The sequence below is a fragment of the Nannobrachium achirus genome (assembly GCF_963921795.1).
Source record: "Nannobrachium achirus genome assembly, chromosome: 24".
Classification (NCBI taxonomy): Eukaryota; Metazoa; Chordata; class Actinopteri; order Myctophiformes; family Myctophidae; genus Nannobrachium; species Nannobrachium achirus.
In genome coordinates this window covers 5,486,439-5,506,240 of record NC_137831.1, presented here as the reverse complement: position 1 = coordinate 5,506,240, position 19,802 = coordinate 5,486,439, and the positions used below count along the sequence as shown (strand labels likewise).

General features: G+C 47.4%; 1 protein-coding gene across 1 annotated transcript in view; it reads right to left on the bottom strand.

Moving 5' to 3' along the window:
* The window catches only part of raph1b (Ras association (RalGDS/AF-6) and pleckstrin homology domains 1b), a 136,765-nt gene that overhangs the window by 2,626 nt on the left and 114,337 nt on the right, over positions 1-19,802 (bottom strand). Inside the window, 15 exon segments of the mRNA XM_080720132.1 lie at positions 1-373; positions 1,003-1,370; positions 1,372-1,434; positions 1,436-1,564; positions 1,566-1,712; positions 1,715-2,210; positions 2,266-3,521; positions 4,967-5,103; positions 5,814-5,934; positions 6,502-6,600; positions 7,437-7,547; positions 11,213-11,356; positions 16,049-16,114; positions 17,542-17,663; positions 19,210-19,369. Coding sequence (XP_080576258.1) covers positions 1-373; positions 1,003-1,370; positions 1,372-1,434; positions 1,436-1,564; positions 1,566-1,712; positions 1,715-2,210; positions 2,266-3,521; positions 4,967-5,103; positions 5,814-5,934; positions 6,502-6,600; positions 7,437-7,547; positions 11,213-11,356; positions 16,049-16,114; positions 17,542-17,663; positions 19,210-19,369 — 3,792 coding nt within the window.

Genomic DNA, 19,802 nt, shown 5'->3' with positions numbered 1-19,802 from the left:
GCCCCCCCCGTTGCCCTGGAGCAGCTCTGGGGGCGGGGGCGGCAGGGCCATGTCGTCCATGGTGCCACCCGGCGCCGCGGGCGCCGCCGCCGTCTCCAGCTTGTTGGAGCTGAGCGAGCCCTGGCGGCCCGCCGACTTGCGCCTCAGAGTCCGGTGCAGGTCGTCCAGGAAGTTGGGCTGGCCGCCGCCGCCCGAGCCGCCGCCGCCCGAGCCGCCGCCGCCCGAGCCGCCACCGCCCCCCTTCGGGGGGGAGGTGGGGGGAGGCGGAGGGGGGGGCGTAGTGGGAGGATGGGGGGCACGGCGGGGACATCGGGGGGTCCGGGGTGTTGCTGTTGCCGCGGCGGAGGAGGGGTCCCCCCACCGCGGGGGTCTTCTTCAGGGAGCCCTTGTTGTTGTTGCTGCTCCAGCCGGGGATGCTGACCAGGGAGACGGGGGGAGGAGGGGGCGGAGCCTGGGGCTGGGGGTTCACCACCGCCACCTTGGAGGGAGGAAGTGATGTTGAACATGTTAAAATCGGACAATACTTTTACATGCTTTTACAAATACTATAATTTTACAAGTTAAAAAAGTTGTAGGAAGTATAAAACATATCTAATCCTATCCCCTCGTTACTTTTCAGCGTAGTCGCTTGACATCCATATATTTTTTACATATACCAATATGGTACATATTCAAATAAAGCTTAATCTCACACAACAGACAAATTAAACAGATAATTAACTAGACTGTAGTCAGTCGAGGTACCAAGTTGCACCTTGCCACCTCGGCAGAGTCTTGCCTCCTCGTCACTCCACTGAGGTGCCAAATTGCCACAGATGACGCGCCAGGAAAACTGAATGCAGTACTTGCACGCTTCGCCAGGCGCAACAAAATATATTTCGTGAACGGAGATGCCAGCTTCCATTACTCGGATTTCGGGGAGCTGCAGTTACAGACTCTATATAGCATTCACAGATTGTGGAATAGTTGTCTGGCTACGCGAGACTACCCACACATACATACATGGCAAACATACCTTGGGCGCTGCTTGCGCCGGTGTGCACGTCGCCTCCTAGTGGCGGAGGAGGAGGGGGCGGCGGGAAGAGCTCGGATGCCGGCCGGAGGAGGCGGGAAGTAGGAGGAGGAGGAGGAGCTCTCGGAGGGGGGGAGGCGGGCGGCGGGGAGGGGAAGTCTCCGCCCCCCCGGCCCACCTTGGCCTGCAGGGCCGGGGGCAGGTTGGACAGGTTCAGCTTGCCCGGGTTTGGGGGGCGCCGCCGGGGGTCCCGCGGCGGCGCTGGGGGCGGCGCTGGGGGCGGGCTCCCTGGAGGGAGATCAGAGGAGGGGGCGGAGTTAGTGGCCTGGTGTGGCCGGAGAGCGGCGAACTTGCTGAGGCAGGTTCCTCCTGGACTCCTGATAGGAGGAGGTGGAGGAGGAGGAGGGAGGAGGAGGAGGACTCCTTGACGCTGGAGTTCCTCTGGGGCGTGGGAGGGGGCTTCTTCCCCCCGCCGGAGGGGGACCTCCTCAGCGGGGAGCCCCAGGACGTTCCCCCCGGGGGCGGGGGAGCCGGAGGGGGGGTGGGGTTACCCTGCATGGGCGGGGGGAGGAGGAGGAGGGGGCGGAGGAGGAGGAGGGGCGTGGAAGCCGCCTCCCGATCTGCCCGTCTCGGAAGGTGGCGGAGGAGGGAACTCCGGAGACTGCGGGTGGGTGCTGCTGCTGGCCCCCACCCCCACCCCCACCCCGGCTGCCATTTTGGTTTGGCCTTGACCGCAGGGGGGGAGAGGGGCGGGGCCTTGGGGAGGAGGGGGCTCTCCGCGTGATTGGTGGCGGGCGCCGGCGCCGAGGCCCCGGGAACTGGCTGGCGATCTGCCTGACCAGGGACCCCCCCGGTGACCAGGGACCCCCCGGTGGCAGGCGGCGGCTTGGACAGGTGCTTGGGCAGGGTGGGAGGCGGGGGTCCCCCTCCTCCCCCTCCCCCACCCTGGAGGCTGAACTGCCTCTTGATGGGGGCGGCGGGGGGGAGGGGGCGGCGGCGGGGGACACGGGGCCTGGCTCCCCCCCTCCTCCCAGGGGAGGAGGCGGGCGGCGGGGGGGGCCCGGAGGGAAGGGCAAAGACGGGCCGACACGGGCTTGGGGGCGGAGTGGGGCAGGAAGCCCGGCGTGAAGGTCTTGGGCGGCGGCGCGGGGGGAGGCGGGAACCCCTGGGCCTGCGGCGCCGGCGCCGGCGGGAACTGCTGGGGGGGGAGGGGGAGGCGGCGGGGGGGAGGAGGAGGAGGGGGAGGGGGAGGCGGGGAAGGGGGCGGGGGCCGGCGGGGGAGGGGAGTCGTCCTCCTCCAACGGGACGGAACCGTCGTCGTCGTCGCCGGTGGGGGAGAGCAGGTCGCGGGGGTGGGCTGGGGAAACGCTGCTGCTTCACAGCCTGTCTGAGGCCGTTGGGCGGAGGGGGAGGGGGGAACGCCCCCACCACCCCCAGCCCGTTGGTCTGCGGGGGGGGAGGAGGAGGTGGGGGGGGGAGGAGGAGGGGTGGAGGCGGAGCCTGTCTTCATCAGGACCGCCATGGCCGAGCCCGGCGCCGGCATGGAGGGCGGCGGCGGAGGGGGAGGAGGTGGCGGCACTTGATTGGCCGGGGGAGGAGGGGGCGGAGCCGGGGCCGGGGGGGGCAGGACCTGCTGGGCCATGGGGGGCAGGTGGTGGGGGTGGTGGTGGTGGTGAGGGTGGTGGTGATTGGCTGCTGCTGCCGCTGCGGCCGCCGCAGCCGCCGCCGCTGCAGCAGCCCTGCTCCGGTTCGCCGCCCCGTTCTGGTTCTGGAGCCGCGTGATGGTGCTGAACTTGTACATGGTGGCCGGGGAGTGGTGGGACACCACGTGGAGCGGGGGAGGCGGCGGGGGAGGAGGGGGAGGTGGAGGAGGAGGGGGTGGAGGGGAGGGCTGCTGCTGCTGCTGGGGCGGGGAGGACGCGTGGGCGTAGCCGCCGTGAGCCTGCGGCGGTGACTGTTGTTGTTGTTGCATGTGGAGGGGTGGAGGAGAGGGGAAGTACTGGGCCTGGGGTGGAGGCTGGAACTGTTGCTGGGGTGTAGCTTGGTATTGGTTCTGTGGAGGAGCCTGGTACTGCTGCTGCTGGGGGGGAGGAGCTTGGAACTGTTGCTGGGGTGGAGCTTGGTACTGTTGTTGCTGGGAGGGAGGAGCTTGGTACTGTTGTTGGGGTGGAGCTTGGTACTGTTGCTGGGGAGGAGCTTGGAACTGTTGCTGGGGAGGAGCTTGGTACTGTTGCTGGGGAGCAGCCTGGTACTGTTGCTGCTGGGGTGATGCTTGGTACTGCTGTTGCTGGGGTGGTGCTTGGTACGGGCTCTGTGGGGAGGCCTGGGGGTGCTGCGGCGGCTGCGGCTGGGGGGGAGAGGGGGCCAGCGCGGGGGCCGGGTGGTCCACGGAGTGCTGGCTGTGGTGGCGGTGGCCGTGGGGGAGGGTGGCGTGGTGGGCGAGGGGCGTAGTGGGGTGGCTGTGGGTGGAGTGGGGCAGCGTGGCACCTCGGGACGACTCGTGTCGCATCTGTGGAGGGGAGAGGAGAGGGTTGTCAGGCGCTGGCCAGCCAATGAGGAAGCAGGGACGACGAGTTGCATCGTCAAAATTTGAAAAGCAACTTTTAGGGCTGTATTTTGATTGTCTTAAGTACCAGCTCTTATGCCTTAACTTGAAGGCCTGTCCATACTGTCTCCGACCACTGAACTTTTCGTTAGAGAGTTCCAACTTTCCGACATGCAGCTTTCCGAACTCTATTGCTTTTCTAATGCTTTTCAGAAAATGCGAGTGACTTCATGTTGTTGTTGAACCGGACCTTTCCGACGAGTTAAGGCATAAGAGCTTGTATTTAAGACAATCAAAATAGAGCCCATAACGTTTAAACAAAAAAGTCTACTCAAAACAATTCATGAATAACATTTTAAAGAGGTGGTGCCATAGTTTTGTACTTTTTTCTGTTTTGTATGTGTCTATGGAGTTACTCTAATAGACCACCAGGTGGGGTTATAATGTGCAAATTTGCCTTGCCTGTGTATTTTTGGTTTCTTCCCGAATGCTGAGTCGAGTCAAAAGGCCGAATTGAAATGTGCTGATATAATGACATCATAATATCATCCCCTCCCCTTTTACCATACACCCAACACTGTGGGTGTGGCTAACTTCAGCAGGGTCACCACCCACCATGACAACCAGGCATACTTAATGAACTGGTGGGTGTGGCCACATAAAAACATAATTTTAACACTTTCTGTACACTTTTTTTGGAGGAAAAAAAATCTTCCTCCTAGTATAATCATAATATCTGATCATCATGTTCAGGGACGTGCTGGGCCCCTGATTCAGCCCGGAAAAAAGAGTTGGAGAGGCCCTCTTTGCGCGCTATAGAGAGAGATCTCTCTCTATAGCGCTGCTGCTACTCAAAGATTTGCCATAAGTGACAAGCCAGTTGTCCAATTACATGAGTTATATTTCGTCATTGTCGGGTGGAAACCTTGTACGTCCAAAACCATTTTAAAAATAATTTAAACTAGTGAAAACAGCGATCTACAAGCACGGTGCGAGGTGTTTTGTGCTTGTAGATCTGCTGTTTTCACTACTTTTGTGCGACAGCCTTGTATGATGAAGCAGGGCTTTGCTTTGCGAAGAAATTTGAAACTTGGAGATACGAGGTTTTCTGCCCGACAGTGATGATTTACTTTGTTGGCCGCACAGCCCCCAAAATGGAACGGAGGCCGACATTTTATTTTTAAGTTTTTCCTAATGGCTGGCCTGGCCCGGCCGGGAATGGACCGGCCGTTCGGGAGTTGTCCCGCTTTTCCCAATGGCCAGCACGTCCCTGATCATGTTTTAGGGGGGGAAAACAATCATGGAGTTTAAGAAGTAGTGAAATGTTTGGGTCCCGAGGCAAACATCTAATCTCTCTGTTGGGTGTTGAGCTGAAGGGTTTGGAAACCAGTGGTGTCCAAGGACAGTACCTTGGTGTTCTCCTCCATCTGGGTGCCTCTCTTCCAGGCCTCGGAGAAGATGGAGCTGACCACGCTCTGGGAGCGGCCGTGAGACGAGCCGGAGTCCACCCCACTGTCTGACTGGCCCGAGTGGTTGGACTGGGACTCTGCAAGGGACAGGACAGAGTAGTTTAACATTATACTGCATTTCACTGCAAGGACACACTATGACAGTACAGCACTTTAGTACCAGAGTATTTTAACATTATACTGCATTATACTGCATTGACATACCGTGACAGTAGCCTACAGCACTTTAGTACCAGAGTATTTTATCAGTGTACTGTAAGGACAGACCATGACAGTAGCCTACAGCAATTTAGTACCAGAGTATTTTAACAGTGTACTGTAAGGACAGACCATGACAGTAGCCTACAGCACTTTAGTACCAGAGTATTTTAACAGTGTACTGTAAGGACAGACCATGACAGTAGCCTACAGCAATTTAGTACCAGAGTATTTTAACAGTGTACTGTAAGGACAGACCATGACAGTAGCCTACAGCAATTTAGTACCAGAGTATTTTAACAGTGTACTGTAAGGACAGACAATGACAGTACAGTACTTTAGTACAAGACTAATAGAGGTTATGCGTGTGACATCATCATCAAACCCGGAAGTTATGCGGGAACACCTACTGAGTGGCAAAAGGCTACTTTCTGGCCTTGACAGCCCAAACAGATCTCATTGCATTAAACGAAACCCACCAGGGATGCTAGCAGAGCTGGATGCAGTGTGTGTGTGTGTGTGTGTGTGTGTGTGTGTGTGTGTGTGTGTGTGTGTGTGTGTGTGTGTGTGTGTGTGTGTGTGCACCCACCAGGGATGCTAGCAGAGCTGGAGGCAGAGCGGATGCTGGAGGTGGACAGAGAGGACCAGTCGTAGGCTGCTTCTGTCCTCTTCATGGCCTCCTGGTAGTTCATGTACAGCTGCTTACCATACTGGAGAGACACACACAGGGTTACTTTAAAGTTACAATACTTGAGATTGGAGCTTAAGATTGGAATCATCTTGCAGGTTAGCCTAAGAGTTCCCAAACTTTCCAGGCCGCGACCCCCCAAAAATAATCTATAATTGACTGAACTGGGGATCCCCCACCCTGACAAGCACTTGGAACTGTACATTGTACCCTGTTTGATTCCGTTATTGTACACTGTTTGACTCTGTTCCACAGATAAACATTGTGAAAGTAGCCAAACTACAACTACTACTACTACTACTTGATCGTCTATTTTCCTAATGTTTGTTTGTCTCTTTCAAGTCAAGTAATATTTGACAATTTGGCCAATTTGGTATTAAAAAAAGTCTTAAAAGTCATTGAATTGTAGCTTTATAAATGTGCATATACAGTGCCCTGTATACACTTCTACTGTATGTTGGTTTGTTTACTGTCGAGTGAGAAATCAATAATGCACATTAAGCTAATCATCTGGGGACCCCCTCCAACATAATTTGAGGACCCCCCCCAGTTTGGGAACCAGCGGGTCAGCCACTCAGACGAGGCTAACCTTAGCGATGCGGATCCCGTTGACCCACTGGTGCAGGGTTCTGACGTCGTCACAGCAGAGGTACTTGATGTACTGAGACTTCTTCTGGATCTGTGGATGCTGAGAGGAGACATGAAGAATAAGAATACAACATCATTTCTATTATCTTTGCATAGGGAATCTTTCATAATACATTTTTTGTCTTGTCTTATCTAGCCATGTGTACACAGAAATGTAAGTGATAGCATTGGCAAGTTTGGTTGGATATCCATCCATCTTTTTGGTCGGATCTCTGGGGTAGTTGTTCCAGCAGAGAGACCCAGACGTCCCTCTCCCTGCCCGGGCCACATCAGTCAAGAATGGTGCAATGGGGGTCCTTGACATGGAAAAGCTTGTGGCTGAAATGAGTTTTCTCAGACAGGGTCACCGGCCTCTCCCTTAAAAGGTAGGGTGAGAAGTTCAGTCACCCGAGAGAGACTCGGAGTAGAACCACTGCTCCTTCACTTGGAAAGGAGTCAGCTTAGGTGGTTCGGGCTTTTAGTACGAATGCTCCCCGAGCGTCTCCCTATAGGGTACACAACGCTGCACATCACACTGGTAGGAGGAGACCCCCTGGCAGACCAAGGACCAGATGGGGAGATTATATCTCTACACTGGCCTTGGAACGTCTCGGTATCCCCCAGGAGAAAGTGGCTAAGTCTGGAGCTCTCTGCTGGAACTGTTGTCCGCACATATTTACCTTGAGGGCCAGGCAGTAGTCCGTAGGAGCCTTGTATTTACTGTATATTTGCTGTATATTTGGTGTATTTACCTTGAGGGCCAGGCAGTAGTCCGTCGGGGGCCTTGTATTTACTGTATATTTACTGTATATTTAGTGTATTTACCTTGAGGGCCAGGCAGTAGTCAGTCGGGGCCTTGTATTTACTGTATATTTACTGTATATTTAGTGTATTTACCTTGAGGGCCAGGCAGTAGTCAGTCGGGGCCTTGTATTTACTGCGGTAGTCCTGTCCATAGTAAACATTGACATGGTCCAACTGGAGGAAACAGACCAGGTCTCTGGAGGCCTGGAGAGGAGAGATCACAGCACACCTTGTAAAACACATTTAATATATAATAAAACTGTAAAATACACTGTCAAGTTGACAGACTGTTGACAACAGACTGCTACAACGCCTCCCTTCCAGGTACAATCAGGGACACCAACGATCTGACAAGAATACTAAATAAACCAGAGGACAAAAGGCAACGCTAACACCCTTACCCTCTTCTCTCCTGTCCCTTTCTTTCACTTTAATAAGCTTGAACTGTTCCTGCATAAACTGCTGTACATGATGTGAAGTTGTTTACATGAAGTTAGGTGGCAGCTACAGGAAGATGCTGTTGGGTGTGTATAATCATCACAAAGATCATTATGCAACGTGTACATACGATGATGCTCTCTTTTTATGCACTCTTTCTTTTACAGTATTTCTAGCTAATAATGCTGCATTGTCTGAAGGAAGCCGACCATAAATACGTTTTACTTTTATGTACCTGTACATAAGATGTAACAATAAAGCACAACCTTGAACCAGTTAACATCTAAATATAGATCTACAATATTTAGAGCTGTCCGAGTTATCTCATTTAATCACAAGTAATCAACAAACTATACTTTAAAATGGACACTACAGTACTCATATTACTAAGTAAATGTAACAGATCCTTATACTCATCTGCTGCCGCCTGTTTGATGCAGTACCATTATGATATATTGGTTTTTAATTGATTTTAAAATAACAAAAGATGAACATACTTTTGCATAAAGCCAGCACATTGTTCCACTCCCATTTTAATAGGGGTATAAAAGACTTGAGAAATATCCCTCTAAGGTAAATTGTAAACAGATAAAAACGTATGACTTATTTGCGATTAATTGCGTGAATAACTAGATAAATCATGCGATTAATCGCAATTAAAATGTTTAATCGTTTGACAGCAAATTAATGGATGGCACAAAAATGTGGAATGCCTTACCGAAGGCCATAAAGGAGTGTGGATCACTAGCATCCTTTAAAATTGCCCTGAAAAACCACTTACAGGCAGCAGCTGTTCGCAACTGGTAAAAACCTAGCCCAACCCTACCCTCCCCTGCCCCTTCTTTGTATATACTTACTGTTTGTTTAGACTTACAGTTTTCTTTTTTTTTTTTTTCCCCCTCTTCTTTACATATCTACTGCATAGTACTGTGTTCTATTTGTCTGTCATTCAATGTTATATGAGATACTTAAATGGTTTCCTGTTGAAATAAGCTTAGTCTTTTCATGGATCTCCTTTTAGTAGACCTTGTACCAGTGAACTGTACCGTCATCAGACTGTACATTTTCCTATGCAAACTTCTAATAAAGCCTTCAATCAATCAATCAATCAATCAAAACAGTAGTATGTATTGCACATCAAACAAGCCACTAGGTGGTGCTAGGGTGCATCCCATACAGCCCATACAGAGGCAGCGCCAGTGGGCATCCTGAGTGTTAATTGGAGGTTGTACAGAAGCGCTGACTCAGCCTCTACCTCCAGTAATTGCACACCCAGGGCAGAGCATGGTAAACTACATATGAATCACAGCAGCTGTTCTTTACATACATTAAAACATGTCTTAGAGCGGATCAGGGGGACCTTACACATCAGCAGTTCTTTGGCTGCGTTTCTGAGACACACAGCTCAATGTTGTGGACGCAAGCACACGCACACACGCACGCAGGCACGCACGCACGCACGCACGCACGCACGCACGCACGCACGCACGCACGCACACACACACAGAGTACAGAACAGACAACACAATAATAAACTATACTACTGGCCTTTTATCCAGTTGAAACCTAGCATACGTATTCTGGGGGAACGTCGACTGAAAATAGCAAGATCTACAAACTCATGTTTTATTTTAGGCAAACGGATGTGGTGCAGGGGCTGGGGGGGGGGGGGGGGGGGGGGGGTATTGATCCCTGATATGAAGATAATTAAATTAAAATAGTGACAGTAGTAGGGCATTCACCAAATATTCGAATATTCGAATATCAAAGTCACTATTCGACGTTGTTCACCGAAGTCGAATATTCGCTATTTTTATTATTATTGTTTTCTCTTTAAAAAATATATAGTTTATAAAGCTTGGCTAGATAGGAAGTCATAAGAATGAGTTGTCAATGCCCCTGGTGTATTTGAACTGGGGACCCCCACCCTGACAAGCACTTGGAATTGTAAGGTATTACATTTAATGTGACTCGATTCCGCAGATAAATATTGTGAAAATAGCAGATCTTAATGCTCACAACGCCTCACAATTTGAATACTAAAAATCACTATTCGTGAATGCCCTAGAGCCTAGACAGTAGTATACTAATTATTCTGCAATACTTGTCCTTGAGTTCCAGGACTCCCCAGCAAAATGTGTTCATATTTTATATAATACATTTATTTTAAAAAATAGCTACAGGCTACACTTTCCTGGGAAAAATCTGGAAAATGTGAAATTGTTTTAACAATTTATTTTGTATGTATTTATGTATTCTTTAAACTAAATATGTTCTCTTATGGGGTCCTCTGGCCCAAGATCCTTCCAAATGAGCGTCTGCAACCACTTAGGGGTCCTTGACTGTTGGAGAAGCACTTATTTAGCTGAATGAGCAGAAACAAAAGTGTGTGTGCGTGCACGTGTGTGTGTGTGTGTGTGTGTGTGTGTGTGTGTGTGTGTGTGTGTTGTTGTTTCCCAGCTCTAAACAGGAAATACCAAGCAGCACATCCTGCTACAGATCTGGTTCCCATAACAACGCACATACTGTATGTTTATGACCTCTCACTGTGTCAGGAGCTGACATACACGCACGCACGCACGCACGCACGCACGCACAAATTGTCGAGAACGGAATTTCATCCAAGCTAAGAAGCTTGTGAGTGCGGACCTCGCGACGACCCGATAAGGCTATTTGTATAAGTATTAATAGGACTAATGCATCTGTAGTGTGGGGCCTCAAGGGGAGCAAATGCTAATTTCGTGCAAATGTGTCTTAAAGCGCCAAATTTTGCACAGATGTAGCCCTAATGCATGCTCTAATGATTTAGCTAGGGCGCCCGAGTTTGCGACCTTCGGGGTCACCACATGGGAGCGATGGGAGTCGATGGGAGCCCAAATCAAGTTGGGCTCCCATCGACTTTCTATACAGGAGGAAAATACCCAGATTTCTTTTTCTTTTCTGGGTATTTAAGTAGGATGTGAGGGGCCTAACTAGGGGTTTTGTCATGATGCTGAATGCAAGCATTTGTTTTGCACAAAAAACATTCCTTGGGCTACAAATGGCCCCAGAAAACGATGGTTTAGTGATGGAAAGTGATGACTCATCACCTTTCATCACTAATCACAGTTTTGTGGGCATTTTCTGGGGCCATTTGTAGCCCAAGGAATGTTTTTGTGCAAAACAAATGCTTGCAATGGATTCAGCATCATGACAAACCCCTAGTTAGACCTCTCACATCCTACTTAAATACCCCCCCCCCCCTGGGTATTTTCCTCCTGTATAGAGGAGATTTTGGTCAATTATTATACAGCGTGACACACACTGTCAGTCTTTCTCTCACTAATTCATTCATTGACGCACAGAACTTTAATCCGTGTGAATTCGATGAAAATATTTAAACAACACGCTCAATTGAAGTGTAATCGAGCAGAAGCAGAGGTCACACTGACCTTGGCCTTGCCCTTGGGGACGTAGTAAATCCCGGAGGCTCGTAGCAGGAAGTAGCGTTTCTTCCAGGACTTCTTCCCGTCTTCCTTCAGCCACAGAACTCCTTCTATCTCTGGAACGGACACCGAGCTGCCACAGAAACACTCCTGATGGACGGATGGACACACACAGTTATTATCACACAGACACACACCTTTGAAAAGACATTTATACCTTTTGAAACATTGAACTACACTTTATAATGGAAGTCAATGGGGCTCTGATCAAGATGAACTCCAAACGTGGAGTCTACTTAAAGGACAACTTTATTTTTTTTACAACAAGGGTTCATATTTTAGATTGTAATTAAAAAATATAAAAGATGAGTGTTAAAATTATTTCATTTACTTCTTTCTATTGTTTTAGGGATTCTTATTTCAGTGTTTGGGGGGCATGCGTACAAGTGGCTAAATATGTCATTTTATACAGAATAAGCCCATTCCCAAGATACAACGCAACCTTTCATGGTTGGATGTGACTTATGGGGGCTAGAAGTGTTACTGTAAATAGCAATAAAGAAACTGCTGGCTTATTGTGTCTAAAAAGTCATATTTAGCCACATGTTTAGCCACATGCCCCACATTTTAGCACGGTAAACGCGATAAAACAATAGAACGAAGCAAATGAAAACATTTTAACACTCACTTACTCTAATTACAATCTAAAATATGAACCCTTGTTGTAAAAAAACAAAGTTGTCCTTTAATCAACCAATCATTGTAATTACTCCATGTATACTAGGATAGGCATTCATAAGCTTTCAGCTTCAGCCTATTCCTTTTGATCACCTGTAACAATGAATAAGTGGATGTATGACCTGATAAATGTATGAGAGTGATCAAATAAACTAAACTAAACTAAAACTAATAGTACAGCGTCACACAAAAGCATGCAAAATAGCAGATCTGCAAGCCTGAAACGAGCCTCGAAAACACGGTGCCAAGCATCGCCTGTTGGATCAGCTATGTTCACCATATTTATCTGTGGAACCGAGTCAAACTAACTGTAATGACTACAACTCTCATCACCTCTAGCAAAGAGTCAAACTAACTGTAATGACTACAACTCTCATCACCTCTAGCAAAGAGTCAAACTAACTGTAATGACTACAACTCTCCTCACCTCTAGCAAAGAGTCAAACTAACTGTAATGACTACAACTCTCCTCACCTCTAGCAAAGAGTCAAACTAACTGTAATGACTACAACACCTAACCTCTAGCAAAGAGTCAAACTAACTGTAATGACTACAACTCTCCTCACCTCTAGCAAAGAGTCAAACTAACTGTAATGACTACAACTCTCCTCACCTCTAGCAAAGAGTCAAACTAACTGTAATGACTACAACTCTCCTCACCTCTAGCAAAGAGTCAAACTAACTGTAATGACTACAACACCTAACCTCTAGCAAAGAGTCAAACTAACTGTAATGACTACAACTCTCCTCACCTCTAGCAAAGAGTCAAACTAACTGTAATGACTACAACACCTAACCTCTAGCAAAGAGTCAAACTAACTGTAATGACTACAACTCTCATCACCTCTAGCAAAGAGTCAAACTAACTGTAATGACTACAACTCTCCTCACCTCTAGCAAAGAGTCAAACTAACTGTAATGACTACAACACCTAACCTCTAGCAAAGAGTCAAACTAACTGTAATGACTACAACACCTAACCTCTAGCAAAGAGTCAAACTAACTGTAATGACTACAACTCTCATCACCTCTAGCAAAGAGTCAAACTAACTGTAATGACTACAACTCTCCTCACCTCTAGCAAAGAGTCAAACTAACTGTAATGACTACAACTCTCCTCACCTCTAGCAAAGAGTCAAACTAACTGTAATGACTACAACACCTAACCTCTAGCAAAGAGTCAAACTAACTGTAATGACTACAACTCTCCTCACCTCTAGCAAAGAGTCAAACTAACTGTAATGACTACAACACCTAACCTCTAGCAAAGAGTCAAACTAACTGTAATGACTACAACTCTCCTCACCTCTAGCAAAGAGTCAAACTAACTGTAATGACTACAACTCTCCTCACCTCTAGCAAAGAGTCAAACTAACTGTAATGACTACAACTCTCCTCACCTCTAGCAAAGAGTCAAACTAACTGTAATGACTACAACACCTAACCTCTAGCAAAGAGTCAAACTAACTGTAATGACTACAACTCTCATCACCTCTAGCAAAGAGTCAAACTAACTGTAATGACTACAACTCTCCTCACCTCTAGCAAAGAGTCAAACTAACTGTAATGACTACAACTCTCCTCACCTCTAGCAAAGAGTCAAACTAACTGTAATGACTACAACTCTCCTCACCTCTAGCAAAGAGTCAAACTAACTGTAATGACTACAACTCTCATCACCTCTAGCAAAGAGTCAAACTAACTGTAATGACTACAACTCTCCTCACCTCTAGCAAAGAGTCAAACTAACTGTAATGACTACAACTCTCCTCACCTCTAGCAAAGAGTCAAACTAACTGTAATGACTACAACACCTAACCTCTAGCAAAGAGTCAAACTAACTGTAATGACTACAACACCTAACCTCTAGCAAAGAGTCAAACTAACTGTAATGACTACAACTCTCCTCACCTCTAGCAAAGAGTCAAACTAACTGTAATGACTACAACTCTCCTCACCTCTAGCAAAGAGTCAAACTAACTGTAATGACTACAACTCTCCTCACCTCTAGCAAAGAGTCAAACTAACTGTAATGACTACAACACCTAACCTCTAGCAAAGAGTCAAACTAACTGTAATGACTACAACTCTCCTCACCTCTAGCAAAGAGTCAAACTAACTGTAATGACTACAACTCTCCTCACCTCTAGCAAAGAGTCAAACTAACTGTAATGACTACAACTCTCCTCACCTCTAGCAAAGAGTCAAACTAACTGTAATGACTACAACACCTAACCTCTAGCAAAGAGTCAAACTAACTGTAATGACTACAACTCTCCTCACCTCTAGCAAAGAGTCAAACTAACTGTAATGACTACAACACCTAACCTCTAGCAAAGAGTCAAACTAACTGTAATGACTACAACTCTCCTCACCTCTAGCAAAGAGTCAAACTAACTGTAATGACTACAACACCTAACCTCTAGCAAAGAGTCAAACTAACTGTAATGACTACAACTCTCCTCACCTCTAGCAAAGAGTCAAACTAACTGTAATGACTACAACTCTCCTCACCTCTAGCAAAGAGTCAAACTAACTGTAATGACTACAACACCTAACCTCTAGCAAAGAGTCAAACTAACTGTAATGACTACAACTCTCATCACCTCTAGCAAAGAGTCAAACTAACTGTAATGACTACAACTCTCCTCACCTCTAGCAAAGAGTCAAACTAACTGTAATGACTACAACTCTCCTCACCTCTAGCAAAGAGTCAAACTAACTGTAATGACTACAACTCTCCTCACCTCTAGCAAAGAGTCAAACTAACTGTAATGACTACAACTCTCATCACCTCTAGCAAAGAGTCAAACTAACTGTAATGACTACAACTCTCCTCACCTCTAGCAAAGAGTCAAACTAACTGTAATGACTACAACTCTCCTCACCTCTAGCAAAGAGTCAAACTAACTGTAATGACTACAACACCTAACCTCTAGCAAAGAGTCAAACTAACTGTAATGACTACAACACCTAACCTCTAGCAAAGAGTCAAACTAACTGTAATGACTACAACTCTCCTCACCTCTAGCAAAGAGTCAAACTAACTGTAATGACTACAACTCTCCTCACCTCTAGCAAAGAGTCAAACTAACTGTAATGACTACAACTCTCCTCACCTCTAGCAAAGAGTCAAACTAACTGTAATGACTACAACACCTAACCTCTAGCAAAGAGTCAAACTAACTGTAATGACTACAACTCTCCTCACCTCTAGCAAAGAGTCAAACTAACTGTAATGACTACAACTCTCCTCACCTCTAGCAAAGAGTCAAACTAACTGTAATGACTACAACTCTCCTCACCTCTAGCAAAGAGTCAAACTAACTGTAATGACTACAACACCTAACCTCTAGCAAAGAGTCAAACTAACTGTAATGACTACAACTCTCCTCACCTCTAGCAAAGAGTCAAACTAACTGTAATGACTACAACACCTAACCTCTAGCAAAGAGTCAAACTAACTGTAATGACTACAACTCTCCTCACCTCTAGCAAAGAGTCAAACTAACTGTAATGACTACAACACCTAACCTCTAGCAAAGAGTCAAACTAACTGTAATGACTACAACACCTAACCTCTAGCAAAGAGTCAATGTAAATCAGGGGTCTTCAACAGGGGGTCCGGGACCCCTAGGGGGTCCTCAGAGTTACTACAGGGGGTCCTCCAAATCTTTGTGTGATAAAAACCTTTTTTTATTTTATTTTTATATTAACCACCTGAACCCCAGCGTCCATGTTCTGAGAACTTAAGCCCAAAATAGCAGATCTACAAGCTCACAACGCCTCGTACTGCAAGGCGCTGTGAGCTTGTAGATCTGCTTTTGGCAAAGAGGTTTGGTGTAGAGGGGAAAAAGAGCAGACTAAGTACTGTAGAGTGTGAAAGGTGAAGTTTATTAAGTATTGACGGTGGTTAAATATCTGAAAACACACATTTACATGAATCCAAAATACACTGATGATTGTGCTGTCAAACAATGAAACTATATGGAACCTATGAACAGGTTGTGGGGGTCCCTGCTTCATCTCTCTCTCAACTAAGGGGTCCTCGGCCTGAAAACGTTGAATCCCCCTGATGTAAATGTAACGTCTACAACTCCTCACCTCCAGTAAAGCCTCCTTGTTCCTGTCTGCCATCTCTGACGTCTCCTTCCGCCCCAACAAGTAGTTCTGTGGAGAGAGAGAGGTTAGGTTAGCCAATGGACACTAACCATTGAACATCTGTACTGATATATACCATATGCATGTATACGTAATGTTGCAATGTAACATAGTTCTGTTCAACACAATGCTGTACCCCTAGGTGTAATACTTTCCCCATAATTTCCCTTAATTCCACAGCCCATGAAGCCTTGTATTCATGGATGTTTCTTTTGTTTTGGTTGAATATTTGAGCCAATAACTTGGAGACCGGGTCATCTCTCTCTTATTGGAGACAGCAGGTCATCACGTCTCCATCAATCCAAGGCTTTATGAGGTGTGTAAGTGATACATTGCTTTATTATGTTTTGACTCTAGCTTCGGCAATGTAAACGTATGCTTTCTCATGCCAATAAAGATCCTTTGAATTGAATTTAAAGGAGTGAGCGTGAGAGAGAGAGAGAGAGAGAGAGAGAGAGAGAGAGAGAGAGATAGAGATAGAGATAGAGAGAGAGAGACACAGAGAGACACAGAGAGAGAGAGAGAGAGAGAGAGAGAGAGAGAGAGACACAGAGAGACACAGAGAGAGAGAGAGAGAGAGAGAGAGAGAGAGATGAAAGTGTCTCATGCTGGCTCAACTGGTCTTCTTCTCATGTTAAATCAATTATTCACCTTTACTCATTCTGTGATGCACTGACCTACTTCCATCTTACTGCGCGCGCACACACGCACACGCACGCACGCACGCGCGCACACGCACACACACACACACGCACACACACACACACACACACACACGGCATGCATAAACCATGTGTTTATGTGTTCATGTTCAGAGTTTACCCCTGAATGCTCAAGTGACTACACTATACAGAGGAGACGGTGTGTGTGTGTGTGTGTGTGTGTGTGTGTGTGTGTGTGTGTGTGTGCGTGCGTGCGTGCGTGCGTGTCCATATAAATACGTCTCTGTCCCAAACTGTTACTCTCTAGGATTCAAATTCAAAAGCAGCAAAAGTAGCAGCAGATCTACAACCTCGAAAAGCGCCGTTTCAAGGCCCGTTTAGATTTTTTAGATCTGTTACTTTTTTTTATGCTTTTGTGTGACGCTGTAGTATGATCATAGTAGGATGTCAATTTAAGAAAAAAACACAAACAGTTAGAACATGGAGATAAGAGGTTTCAGCCTGACAGCATCGATACGCTGCCTCGCCTGGGGTCCTTGAGGAGGGCGTACTGTGTGTGTGTGTGTGTGTGTGCGTGTGTGTGTGTGTGTGTGCATGTGTGTGTGTGTGTGTGTGTGTGCGTGTGTGTGTGTGTGTGTGTGTGTGTGTGTGTGTGTGTGTGTGTGTGTGTGTGTGTGTGTGTGTGTGTGTGTGTGTGTGTGTGTGTGAGCGTGCGTGCGTGCACGCGTGTGCGTGCATGTGTGCGTGCATGTGTGTGTGTATGTGTGCGTGTACCTGTGGGTTCTTGAACAGAGCGTACTTCTCGATGCGTTCTATGAACATCAGCTTGTTGTGACTGTCTCTGGTCCAGTTCAGGAGGTTCTCCACCAGGTTCTCATGGTCCTCAAAGATACGCTCTGAGGGACAGACAGACCCAAAACAATAGATCTACAAGCTAACATCATGTACAGTATGAAGCTCTAAACACGTGGGCTGGTGTTTAGGGTGGCCGCTGGCAACTATGAAATTAATGGACCCTAACTATAATTTTTTTATTCAAAGTAATCTTTCATAGTTTATTTACTCCTCTATGACACCAGTAAGACTCCCTAATCGGGAGATAAGCGACCGTCAGGTCGCAGCGTGATTTTAGGCCAAAATGTGTAGGAGCAGTGTCCATGTGTTTGGAAAAATCGGCCTGACGGCGGCGCTATATGGGACAGATCCATGTTGATGAGATGAGTGTCGACATACTGTGTACCGATTTGCGTGATTGTAGGGCAAAATCTGTTGGAGCAGTGTCCAAAAATGTGTGTGAAAAAATCGGCCTGATGGTGGCGCTACATGGGACAGATCCATGTTGATGACATGAGTGTAGCGATGTGCGTGATTTTAGGGCCAAATCTGTAGGAGTAGTGTCCAAAAATGTGTTTTAAAAAATCGGCCTGAAGGTGGCACTAAATGGGACAGATCCATGTTGATGAGATGAGTGTAGAGCAAGTATGTACCGATTTGCGTGATTTTAGGGCAAAATTTGTAGGAGCAGTGTCCAAAAATTTGTTTTGCAAGAATCAGCCTCATGGTGGCGCTAGAAGAGGGCCATGTGAGAATTGAGAGGTTGTGGTTTGGCAGGCAAGGAGTGTGTGCGCAAAATTTGGCATGGATCGGGGCAACGGTTGCGGAGATATGAGCAGGTTGACGTGTGACGTGTGACAGACAGACGGACAGACAGCTGGTGGAGGTTTTGACAGTAACTGCGACCTGATGGTCGCAATTAACTCATCTGCTGCCATTTAACAAAACCTTCGTACTCTCATAGGCCAAACTGTATCCATAGACTTCCATGTAATTCATAGTGCACGGATCATGCACACCCATGCCTAGATAATGCACCACGTGTGTCCACATTGCTCACAGCTTTCAAACAAAAAAATCCGAATGGAAATCCGTTCAGGCATTCATGAGATAGCAGCCATTATGTTTTCCTAAAATGTAAACAAAGATGGCTGCCATGTTTGAAAGATGGGGTTGCTATGGGGGTTAAACATGCAATTTCGCGATCGCTATCATGCCTACTAAATGTTTTGGGGTCAATTTTTTTTTTGATTTTTTTTTTTTTTTCAAAAATTCTCGGGTTCCTCGGGCGTGGCAGGGTGGTACATCGCGAAATTCTCGGGTTCCTCGGGTTTGGCAACATATGAGTTAAACTAAGCCAAAGCAAAACAAGGCATCATGTGGCTTTTTTCTTTTAGAGTTGCCAGTTATTTTTTCTCCCCTTTTTCTCCCCAATTTAGTCTGTACTGTCGTATCCTACTGACTCACCCACCAGGAGGTCGTAGAGCCTTTGTCCTACTCCTCCCGCCCAACACTCCCCACTGTCAGGTGACCAAAAATCACCCTCTCCACCTGGCTTCCCTCCCCCCAAACAAAGCCCGATGTGCCACGGTGGATTCTAATACTCACCCATCTGCAGCTCGTTGATGGTCTCCACCAGCGACCAATCAGGACTGTAGCCGCAGTGAGACTTGTCCAGCAGGCTGTCCAGCACCTGTCTGACCGTCTGCCTCTCGTCCACCATCATGGTCTTGGAGCTCTCATCTGACATGTGCACCCTGATCACCAGCTGATTGGAGGAGAGAGAGAACACATGACACCCTGATCACCAGCTGATTGGAGGAGAGATAGAGAACATGACACCCTGATCACCAGCTGATAGGAGAGAGAGATAGAGAGAGAACATGGTCAACTACTTAACACTTGGGATGCCATTATTTTGGTAATTATTTGGCTACTATAGAGTGCCGCCATTCACTTGTGCTTTATTTTGAAGAGCCCCGGAAGCCAAGATCGTGTCCATGTTGTGGAAATTCACAGTCTTGTAATGGCGGCCGACTAGGTTTATTTTCACACGGAAATGAAAAATCCTAACCGCGGCCGATTGTCGTGGAGCAGTGTCGCCGTGAAAAAAAGCAGTTCTCGGCATACTGTACTGGAAGTACTGAGAATACGATTTATTTCAATGCATCAATAATTAGTGAGGCTGCTAATAGGCAACA